At 33.4% G+C, this 12,781-nt stretch overlaps 1 protein-coding gene across 1 annotated transcript; it reads left to right on the top strand.

Moving 5' to 3' along the window:
- The first annotated feature begins 624 nt into the window (after nt 1–624).
- LOC108562247 (metaxin-1) lies at nt 625–2,207 on the top strand. The gene has a single exon (XM_017920520.1). The coding sequence runs from the start codon at nt 625–627 to the stop codon at nt 1,501–1,503; it is 879 nt and encodes a 292-aa protein (XP_017776009.1). The 3' UTR covers nt 1,504–2,207.
- Nucleotides 2,208–12,781: the final 10,574 nt, after the last annotated feature.

The raw sequence follows: 12,781 nt of genomic DNA, 5'->3' as shown, positions 1-12,781 counted from the left end.
TTTCTATAAATATTGAAGCAGTTTTGGCAAATTTGTCCCAAAATCATAATTATTTTTTTTTTGATAAAATTTACAATTATTTGAAACTATTAATAATTATTATTACAAGCTACATTTCTATTTTTTTTTTAAGTTTTTACAGATCATTTAGAATGTTGATGAGTTTGTTGATTTTTATAGCATTTATACTTCAATATCATACCTGAATATTGCAAGTTTTTTTTTTAATTTGGATGATTTGAACAATCAGTGTTATTAGTGTGAAATAGTATTGGTAATGCGTGCGTTACACTCGACTACAAATATGTGCTACATCCGAGGCCCAATTTCCGAACTACACGTGTCGGCGCGCTAAACACACAAATGAGCTTAATTGACGCGAGTTAATTGCCGTAAACTCGAGTTACAAACGCGTATTATTAATCAAAAAAAAAGTAAATAAAATATAAATAAATCCGATTCAGAACGTGCAGAAAAATCGCAGCACCAATTTTTTTGTTATACATATTTTATTTTTGTCACAGAGACAAGTGACTTTTTGTTTGTTTTTTGATATTTTGACGTTTTGCGAATCGTGAAATTAATGTGTCCATGGGAATGGAAGAGGAAGAAGGAGGTGGCAGAATGGAGGTGATCGCGTGGAACGGCGATTACGGCCTCGTCTCCATCTGTCCGGACTGCATCCGTCTGATAACCTACTTGAAGTTCGCCAAAGTCCCCGCAGAAATACATTACAAACGGAACCCGTACTGGTTCAGCGAGTCCAGATTCCCGATCTTCAGAACGGGGAGGTACGCCCTCACCCAATACTCGAGCATCGTCGAGCAGCTGCGCTTCATGAGATACAGCCTGGATTTCGGGCTGAGCTGCAAGAATTGCAGCGAAACTTTGGCCCTGATGTGCCAATGCACGAAGATGCTGGAGCCGCTCCTCGAGTACACCTTGTGGTTGGATAGAAGCAATTTCGAGCAACTGACGAGACCTTGGTACACGAAAGTGATGCCGTTCCTTCTCAACGTACTGTACATCAAGAGGCGGCAGAGCAAAGCTCGCGATCTTCTCGAAGTGCATTTTCCAAACACCGAAGATCTGACGACACTGCAGGGTTACGTGAGGAATATGGCCGTGGACGCGTTTTCGATGCTCTCGACGCGCTTGGGGAAGAACGATTACTTTTACGGCAGTTCCCCGTCTTCGTTGGATTGCATGGTTTACGCGTACTTGGCGCCGCTGGCGAAGATCCCGTTCCCGTCGAAGGAGATCCAGGACCTGCTGAAAACTTACCCGACCTTGCTGAAGTATGTGAGCAGAATAGACGAGGCGTATTTCTCAGGCCTCCGCGACGACCACGTCTATTTGAAGATCGAAGCGAAAGACAAACAGCAGGACGAAAGCTCGAGCGCCCCAATGAAAACGAAACTGCTCGCCCTCACGTTCGTAGCTTTAGCCCTGCTCGGCTACGCAGTTTCCAACAACCTCGTCAGCATCCCCAAGATTGTCTAATTAAAGACGTACGCGCGCACGAGATGATTTAATAAATGGATTTAAGTTAACCGAAGCAAGTATAAAATATATATATATTTCAACTGCTAAGTAAATTAACACAAGTTTCCGTTAATTATCCTTATTCCAACAGCGAGAATATTACAACTGGAACATTCATATTTTTTTTTACAATTATTTAATCTAATAATAAACGAGCTCGAAATTAATATTTGCCTTCGCGTAATTAATGCACGTCCTCGATTCCTCCACGGTTTAAAGAAGTTACATGAAAAGGAATTGATTCCTTATTAGTGAAGGGGACTCGCCGAATCTAAAAGATTAAAAGCGCTGAAACAAAAGGGGATGGTAAAAACTTTGTTCTTTTCAGCTTTCCTTCCGTATTAAAAGCCTTTTGTGTATTTCCTCCACTCTCTCTCGTTTTTTACGTTTCTTTTTTTTTAGGTCGTGTATCAGTTTTGAAAGATTTAGAGGATTGCAATTCAAATTAGCGATTACCGTCGGGTCTGCCTTTCAAAGAATAGAAAAATGTAAATCCTCGAAATCCCATGCAAATTGGCTTCCTCTTAAGACAGCAACTGTAAGAGTAAATAGAAGAGCCCCGATATCGTTTGCCCACATGCAAATCACGATCGAGATACGTGGCTCTGACGTTTAATTTCTACCCTTAATTGAATCTCACTCCCCTTTTCCTACATCCACTTCCACCCTTCAGCAATTTATGCAAATATATATAAAAAATATACACACACACACATAAACTGTAGTAATCTTCGCCTTTTATTTCCATTATTAGGATGTATAAGTATGAAGTGTTTGGGGGAGGCTTGTAATTGCTTATTTAACTTCTTTTGAAAAGAGTGGAATTCTCCCTTAACATTCTTTCTTTGCGTAAGTATAATTATTATAATAAAAACGTAGAAATAAGGTCTTTTCAAATTGGCTAATGTTTTTTTATTTTTTTTTTAGTTGTCGTTGTTGATGCGAGTGGGAAAACAATGGTGCTTCAGGGGAAAAAGCAATTACACTCACAAATATTTCTGCGCAATCTGAATACGGCGAAACGCCTCTCCCCTAGTGGTTATTAAGAGTTGTAAAGATACTTTTGTCGTGTTGCGGAGTTGTTCGGATGAATGTTGTTTGTAATTAGTAATTATTTCTTTAAGAAACGATGGAATTTTTTAAGAATTGTTCGATTAAGTCTGTCGATTTGGAAATGTAACACTTGCAACAACGTGTTTTTAATTAAGTGCGGAAAATAATTAATTTGTTTTAATTAATAAAAATTTTATTTTTTTTCAGTGAAATATTTAATGGAAGTTTTGTAGGATGAAGATGGAAATTTTTCAAATTTTGGTTGTATAAGAATCTAAACTAATTGAAGTATAAGTTTAGAAACTTTTTTTAAATGAGTTTTAATTGTTTGAATAATAAACATTTACTTCTATCTATAATTGATGAAAATTGTTATAATTTTGATTATAATTGTTCCAATTGGAAAAAGGAAATAAGTTATTGTAAATTTTTATTGAGAATTTTATAAACTGTTGAAATTGTAGCGTTTTTTTTCTACAAGAAAAGAAAGTTGTTTATATGACAAATATTTATTATTATGTAGACACTATTGTTGTAAAAGATTTTAATACAGTTCAAGGAATAAACAAGTTTTATAGTTTTCTTGTTAAATAGGAAAAAAATAATAATAATAGAAGTTTTATATGGGCGTAATAATAAGTTATGCAAGTTTTTTTTTATGCCTCGTAAACATTCGAATTTTTACTATAATTTCTATGTTTATGATATAATAAAAATATAGTTGAAATCATGAGGTCATCTCATGAAATAAAGTATTCATAATAATTGAGAATGAGAAAAGTTAAAATATATCATTTACTGATGTACGTACTTTTTCTCGCACTTTTCTAACAATTTTATTTAATTTTCATCCTTTTGTAATTTCTCAACATAATTTCCATTTATTTTAATACATTTCTTAAGTCGGTAGAAGAGAACGTTTCAAAACATTCTTCAAATTTGGAGCTTTTCAAATTCGACTTTAACTGCAATAAGGAACCCATTTCTTCGTGTAGCCCAAGTGAAGACTTAATACCTGTTCCATTTCCTGTGTAATTCTTTGTCAATTTTTGCCTTCACCAGGGCTACATTTGTGTCGTCGGTGAAAGATTTCGGGCGACAATCACAAGATTCATCCTCAACAGAAAAAAGGCCCGGTTTGGAATCTTCCAAACTACTTAAAAATAGTCATAAAGAATGATGCATTCACTCCATATAGATTTTGACATTCATAGGCTTGAGTTGACGTTGAAATCCGTAGAGAATTTAATTGATTTTAACTAATAAAAAACTTTATAAGCAAATTTATTTATTCAATTAAAAACGAAATTAGTGATGATGTAACTGTGTAATTATGATGATTGTTATGAAATATGCTGTGTTGAATTTTGCAGAAAGACGTCAAGGAAAATTGTGTTTTTCACATACACGTTTTTCTATCAGAATATTGTAGAAGGGAAGTACGAGGAGGTGGAGAATGGAGTTTTCATTGTTTCAATGTGTGATTAAGGTATTCGCCAGAATCGTTTAAAATCGTCGTTTGAAGTGTCGGAGGGATGGAGGAAAACGAACGTCAAAGAATGAGTCGGTCGAAGATTTCGGGCGACCATCACGAGATTCATCCTCAACAGAAAAAATGCCCGATTTGGAATCTTCGAAACCACTTAAAAATGATCATAAGGAATGATGCATTCACTCCATACGAATTTTGACATTCATAGGCTTGAGTTGACGACGAAATCCGTAGAGAATGGAGAAACTATTTCTTGCAGTGTTGGAGGTGAAATTTCTACTAACATTACTTCAATAATCTTGCATTTTCTCCTATACATTCTTACCGATCTTCTTGAAATTTGACATGAAATATCGTTAGACTTTAACAAATACAGAAACAACTTTTTCTATGTACTATGTAGAAACATTTGAAACTTTATAAGCAAATTTATTTATTCAAATAAAAACGAAATTAGTGATGATGTAACTGTGTAATTATGATGATTGTTATGAAATGTGTTGTGTTGAATTTTGCAGAAAGACGTCAAGGAAAATTGTGTTTTTCACATACACGTTTTTCTATCAGAATATTGTAGAAGGGAAGTACGAGGAGGTGGAGAATGGAGTTTTCATTGTTTCAATGTGTGATTAAGGTATTCGCCAGAATCGTTTAAAATCGTCGTTTGAAGTGTCGGAGGGATGGAGGAAAACGAGCGTCAAAGGATGACAGCGAGCCGCGTCGTCGTCTAAATGTATAGACGCAGCTCTAATTTTGCTAGAAGAAACTAATCCGAAACGTTGAAAGGGCTAATATTTTCGGCCCCGTGTGTGTATGTGTTAAACATCAAAAAGGAAGATCACAAAGAGTTTGTGTAACTAGTGCTGCGGGACTAGAGGGACCATTACAGACAGGCCTAGAGGTTTGATTGATGTACGTGTGTGTGTGTATGTATGTATATATATTCATATACAAGAGTGAGTGAGGGAGAGAGGATGCAGGGCTGTTAGGAAAGTGAATTCTCCCTATACGGAGCCCATAAAAACGTAGCCGGAGATCGGAAAATATAGGACGTCGGCTATAAACTAAAAACAGATATTTATACATGTATACACACACACTTATACACTCATACGTATATATATATATGCATAGGGATAGTAAAGCAGAAAGGGAGAGATATTTTCATATTCGGTGCCTTTTGATTCCGCCGGGATACCGAAAAAGTTTTCTCTTCCAATTTTTTTTTTATATTTTTCTCTTCGCTCTCCACCTACACACTATTTTTTTTTTCTGTTGCGCCGTGTCGAACTCATCCACTTATGGATATTGAATATAAAGTTATGCGTGACCCGATTTGAATACGAAAAATGGGGACCTAATTTTTTTTTCCCGTCCCTTTCGATCCCTTCTCCTTCATCAATTATCATGTTGTTGCATAAAAATTTCCATCGTGGAATGGCCCGAAGGGCCCAGAAAAGGTTACAGGAAATGCCATTACGAAGATCAAAGAACTGCACCGAGATGAAGAGAAAGAGCGAAGGTTTTCTTATAATAATAATCCGGATGGAAACGTACGGAATTTATGCATGCAAAGACATTAGATACATGTAAAGCGCTCGATCGAGGCTGGAAATTTGAGAATTGTAAAATTCGGTTGTATAATTTGCGTTGGTTAATCGCTTGAAATTGTTATCATCTTTGAGGTTTAATTTGATTTTGTGGTTTGCTAGTTATTAGTGGATTCCTCATCGATTATTTATTAGGAATTAATAGGTGAAATACTTATGGGATTATCCAGTGTGTGTGTAATCAGACGTAATCAGACAACAATGCCGGAATATGCGGTGGTCGCCGCCCGCACACTCGACGCGGCACAATAGCCTCGAGCTTTAAGTTATATTTGTTTAACAGTGTTTAGTTAAGTGAATGGGATTTGCGCTACAAAACCCTCGTTCCACCCGCAACAACGACGCAAAGCAAGGGAAGCTAACAGCAGCAGCAGCCAGACAACAAATCCCTTCGGTGCTCTGTTTACCGACGTGGTTTATTATCAATTTTTGCCCAACCAACTGATATTTACTTTAACCATCCTTCGCCCATTATTAATCCACTCGACACTTAATTAACCAACACTTTATTAACTCATAACTTAAAAAATAAATCGCAAATACTTACATTTGAAAAGCTGTAGAATCAAACAAGAAATTATGCAACGAAAAAAAATAACAAATTTATATTTTGAAGGATTTGCTCTTCAAAATTTTTATTATAATTAATACATAGTAAATCTACTTATTCGGTTTCATATATACGCGAACTTTCTGCATTTCGTAGGTTTCCAGGTTCAACACTTAACTTAATACACAAGGTGGCGCAAAAGTAATGTCATAATTTCAATTGACTCCCATTTTTTGCAGATGGCGCCAAATGTCACTGTTCTTTGACATTTATGATGTAGATATATAGTGAATTAGTTGCCAATAAGCCATGGAGCGATATACACCTCAAGAAAGTGGATTTTTGACAAATTTTCAGTCTCTTGTTTTAACGCAATGTGAATTTCGTCGTCGTTTTCCATGTGCGTTTACCACAACAAACTACGAACCTTACAAGTCTTTAAAGCTAACATTGAAAAAATAATCGAAAAATTTGGAGCCAGCAACAATTGAAAATGCCGTAAAACTTTACACTTTCAAATAAACTTTTGACGAAAACAGACATTATGACATTAGTTTTGCGCCACCTTGTACGTGCAATTGTTCACATATTTATATTATATTATTTTTTTGACTTACGCGGTTTTCGACTTACATTGAAACACAATTTACACACGAAAAAAAAACTAATGAATCAATAATTAACAAATTTTTTTCTGTACTCACTTAAAAATCTGAAAGAGATTTCATTTAAACAAAGTCTGTTACTTTAATAATATCAATTTATCCAAGAAAATGATTAAATTATTTTTTGTTCTTAATTATCGAAATAGACGATTTTATTATTAAATTCGCAAGACTAATTGATGTAATTAATAAGATTATTTAAAAATGAGTGTAAAAAAGTAAGATAATTTCTAGGTCAATTGTTTTCATACTTTGTACGTTATGTGCGAGATAAAGTATAGATGAAATTGTTGTGATGCAGTAGTTTGTTATTCGTATAATAACTTAACTTAATACACAAGGTGGCGCAAAAGTAATGTCATAATTTCAATTGACTCCCATTTTTTGCAGATGGCGCCAAATGTCACTGTTTTTTGACATTTATGATGTAGATATATAGTGAATTAGTTGCCAATAAGCCATGGAGCGATATACACCTCAAGAAAGTGGATTTATTGTTATTGCTTATTTGAGAAATTTTCAGTCTCTTGTTTTAACGCAACGTGAATTTCGTCGTTGTTTTCCATGTGCGTTTACCACAACAAACCACGAACCTTACAAGTCTTGAAAGCTAACATAGAAGAAGAAATCGAAAAATTTGGAACCAGCAATTTTTTCCAAGTAATGTTACAAACTTTACACTGTCAAATAAACTTTTGATGAAAACAGACATTAAGACATTAGTTTTGCACCACCTTGTACGTGTAATTGTTCACAGATTTATATTATATTATTTTTTCGACTTACGCGGTTTTCGACTTACATTGAAACACAATTTACACACGAAAAAAAACCTAATGAATCAATAATTAACAAAATCTTTTCTGTACTCACTTAAAAATCTGAAAGAGATTTCATTTAAGCAAAGTCTGTTACTTTTAATAATATCAATTTATCCAAGAAATTGATTAAATTTTTTTTTTTTTCTTAATTATCGAAATAATTTGTTATTATATTCGCAAGACTAATTGATGTAATTAATCAGATTATTTAAAAATTATTGTAAAAAAAGTAAGATAATTTCTAGGTCAATTCTTTTCATACTTTGTACGTTATGTGCGTGATAAAGTGTAGATGAAATTGTTGTGATGCAGTAGTTTGTTATTCGTATAATAAAAGCTTAATGGAAATGATCGAATTACGGTGCGATTGTTAATTACGAGCGCGCAATTATTGGCACATAGCATTATAATTACTGTTCCAAATATAATTAAATTAATTTATATACGCTTGCTCCCAACGATTTAATTAATGATACATACATATATATAACCTAAATCTGTACGCATGCAAAATACACGAGCTGCAGCAATATTCAGTAATTATCGGAGGTACAGCGTATAAGATATAAAGGCTGCACTAATCCTACGTGAACGAAGTCCAAGGGGGAATCCCCTTGTTGTCCTTGTTGGATCATAGGAAATGTATCAATTAAACTTTTTGAAAAGCGAACGGCACGTGCCCTCACGAGGATTACCAACGTCGATGTCGATAAGTAGACGAAACAAGTAATCGAAAAAAAAAATATATATCAAATAATAGGAAGCAGACGATTGGGTGAAAATAAGGCGGTATTAAATGCAATATGCATGCAAATCCGCTTTAATATTTGGTCCAGTTTTTCATCCGTGTTATTCTGCGTTAAATATTTCGGTAGTTCGATATGTTGGATGCAGCAGGATGAAGTAGGTGGAGGATGGAGGATGTGAGTATGTAGATAGAGAGAGGATGAGGTGGTGGACCCACTTTAAAACAATATTTCGCGCTCGCTCGACTAAAGCTCCGAGGGATTCGCCCGCCCTCCCGGTTTTCTGTTAGTCCAGTTTATATATCATCGTAAATGCCGGAGTCGTCATAAATATTCAGAGGGCTTTGTTGCTTCGGGTTAAAAAGAGAGAGAGATAGAGATAGAATATGGAACCATTTCGGAACTGGACCAAATGCAAAAAGGGAGAGCTCTTGAAAATAGTGAAAAAGAGATGAACGAAAAGGGAAAGAGTGCAGACGTATATATATATACATATATGTTATATAACAATATGCGAAATTGCGTAATTTAATTCAATTTCTCCAGTGCTAGATCTTTTTTTTTCGTTGACCGGAGAGGTCAAATCTCGCCACTTAACTTCGCTAATTCAATTGGGGTGTCATCAATTATTCATTTCGCTCCGCATTTTTCCACTCCGAATAGTTTTGCTTTTTTGACCTTTTATACCCGCAATAAATAGAACAGACTATTAGTTAATCACATCAGTAAAGTTGGCTCTATTTTCGAAATTAAATAATAATTAATAAGAGGTCGCCAATTAGAAACTTTTATTTATGAATTTAAATCATTTAAATCATAATAATTCAAGATTTTGATAAAAATTTTCTGATTATACAATATTAAGTAAAATCTTTATTGTTAAATCAGTGAATGTGAAATTATATGTAAGACAATTTGAATATACTTAATGAGTAAATTAAAAGTTGAGAGAAAAAGTCTGCTATTGACTTTTGAAAATATCTTTGATGTTGATTTGGGAAAATGATGAATTCATCAAAGAATTGGAGGAAAAGGAAAAACAATAACTTTTAGTATTAGATTTAGATTTAGAAAAGTTATTGAATGGATTTTGAGGAAAATAAATGTAAAATCTTTATTATTAAATGAATGAATGTGAAATTATATGTAAGACAATTTGGAAATACAGATTTATTTTCATTAATTTAGGTGATATTCGAATATACTTAATGAGTAAATTAAAAGTTGAGAGAAAAAGTATGCTATTAATTATTGAAAATATCTTTGATGTTGATTTAGAAAAATGATGAATTCCCAAAGATTAGGAGAAAGAAGAAATACCGAGAAGTTATACAATTATATTTAGAACTTTAAGGATATTGAATGGATTTTGAGGAAAGTAAGTGCAAAATCTTTATTGTTCAATCAATGAATGTAAATTTATATGTAAGACAACTTAGTATTAGAGATTTATTTTCATTAATTTAGAAGATATCCGAATATACTTAATGAGTAAATTAAAAGTTGAGAGAAAAAGTATGCTATTAATTATTAAAAATATCTTTGATGTTGATTTAGAAAAATGATGAATTCCCAAAGATTAGGAGAAAGAAGAAATACCGAGAATTTATACAATTATATTTAGAACTTTAAGGATATTGAATGGATTCTGAGGAAAGTAAATGCAAAATCTTTATTGTTAAATTAGTGAATGTAAAATTATATGTAAGACAATTTAGTATTACATATTTATTCCCATTAATTTAGGTGATATTCAAATAAATTAAAAGTTTAACTTAACTTAATAAATGTTTCGAAAATATATTTGATGTTGGTTTAGAAAAAATATGAATTCCTAAAGATTTGGAGAAAGAATAAACACAAGAAGTTTTAGAATTATATTTACAATTTCAAAGGTATCGAATGGATTTTGATAATAGTTATATAAGTGAATGTATAAGACAATTCAGTATTACAGATTTATTACTATTAATTTAGGTAATATTCGAATATACTTAATGAGTAAATAAAAAATTGAGAGAAAAAGTATTCTTAAGTATCTTTACTTGATAACTGTTTTAAACATATCTTTGATGTTGATTTAGAAAAAATAATGATAAAACACAAGAAGTTTTAGAATTATATTTACAATTTCAAGAGTATCGAATGGATTTTGATAAGAGTTATATAAGTGAATGTATAAGACAATTCAGTGTTACAGATTTATTACTATTAATTTAGGTAATATTCGAATATACTTAATGAGTAAATAAAAAATTGAGAGAAGAAGTATGCTTAAGTATCTTTAGTTGATAACAGTTTTAAACATATCTTTGATGTTGATTTAGAAAAAATGATGATAAAACACAAGAAGTTTTAGAATTATATTTACAATTTCAAAGGTATCGAATGGATTTTGATAAGAGTTATATAAGTGAATATATAAGACAATTCAGTATTACAGATTTATTACTATAAATTAAAAGTTGAAAAAGAGAAGAATTATGCTTAAGTATCTTAACTTAATAATTGTTTTGAAAATATCTTTGATGTTGAATTAGAAAAAATGATGAATTTTTAAAGATTTGGATAAATAAGAAAAACACTAACTTTTAGAATTAGATTTAGATTTAGATTTAGAAAAAGAATGAATCGATTTTGAGGAAAGTAAATGTGAAATCTTTATTGTTAAATCAGTGAATGTATAAGACAACTATTACAGATTTATTCCCATTAATTTAGGAGATATTCGAGTATACTTAATGTGTAATTAGCAGTATTCATAATTGCGTTAATCCATCGTGTATGGTAGCAAGCAATCTGATGACCGGAGAATGTTATGGTGGGATGCATATGGCCTAGGCTCGTTATAAATTAGGAGATGGTGTGTCCATACAGAGAGAGAGAGAGAGGATCGTTGCCAGAGCGTAGCATAATTATGTAGCGCAACGTATTTACATAATCACAAGTCTAATCATTAATTATTGCATGCGGATACGTGTCGATTTACGATGATACCCCCAGAATCCTCACAATCTGAACAACTCTTCTCCAATTACCGAAACAAGTTGTGTATGCGTCGAGTTACATTTTATATAATTTAATGCCATTTGGGTGTATCTCGTGCGGCCATAAAGCATTAGTTTATTTGCAATAAATCATCGGTCGTAAAAATAAATGTTGCTCTGCTTTCTCGTTTAGGGCTGTATCTGTATATGTATTTTTTTTTCTCTCTGTTTTGTACGTATTTTTATATATATATGTGGAAGCCATTAGTTTTAATTATAAATTGGCATTATTTACGTGGACACGTGATCGCTATAAAATTTTAATATTGTGTATATAAATTTCACACAGCAACAACAACAAAAAAAAATAAATAGAAGGGCACAAAACACGCGATTGGTATTGTTGCTGCTGCTTCTGCTGTAACCTTTCGGAAAGGTTTTAATGTATTGGCCGTTTCCGTATTGACCTTAAGGGAGTTGACCCGGTGAAGGAGGAAGCTTAGATCATCCTGATTTATTTACCGTTGAACGTTCGGGAATGAATCACTCTCGCCGTGTCAGGTGTCATTCCAGTTCCTTCTCTTCTTTTTGGATTAGGATGGGGAATCTTCTCGATTCTATGTATATCCATTATGAATGTACACGTGAAACTTGGCGCCATCTCTCGGAAGTTCTTAGCGGGGGTGGATAAATTGTTGCCGAGTAGTTCAAGGAGGAAGGGGTCGCAAGGAAGGGTAATAGTGCGGTGATTGCCGCAGGATTACGCAGGATAAAAGGGGATTATCGCACCCTCTCCAGATATGCGTGTGCAACGAGGGAGGTCCTCTCCTCGTCGTCGTCGCAGTAGAGTTGGTCGTTGCGAGGACAAGGAGGGGTAGGACTACCACTGTTAGGCCAGACGGTTGCGTCAGCACTGATTTAACTCTTTCAACGGCTTCCATACCAATTTACTTTTTAAATGTAGCACGGACACTCCCACAGGGGACGAAATTGAATTTTAATCCATTCCGGATACACACATAGCGAAAAGGGAGAGAGAGAAATGCAGTGTGAAAGGGACGGACCAAAAAAATATAACACGCATCAAAGTGGTGAAAGGACCCGCCGCGAATTGGATGGAACACGATTTCCGTTGCATTTATAATCAACGCGATTTTCAGGAAAAATAATAAAAATCGTCCTCTTCGTAATCAGCAATATGTAATTTAATCCACACTTGATTTAACATCAGAAAAGCAATTAAATAAAAATTAATGTAAAAAGTGAAAATTGTTATGTAAAGTAAAATCTAAGTAACATAATAGAAATAGAT

The sequence above is a fragment of the Nicrophorus vespilloides genome, unplaced genomic scaffold (assembly GCF_001412225.1).
Source record: "Nicrophorus vespilloides isolate i.1.1-1 unplaced genomic scaffold, Nicve_v1.0, whole genome shotgun sequence".
Classification (NCBI taxonomy): domain Eukaryota; kingdom Metazoa; phylum Arthropoda; class Insecta; order Coleoptera; family Silphidae; genus Nicrophorus; species Nicrophorus vespilloides.
The sequence above is the reverse complement of the archived record's forward strand: the minus strand, read 5'-3'. Positions and strand labels throughout refer to the sequence as shown.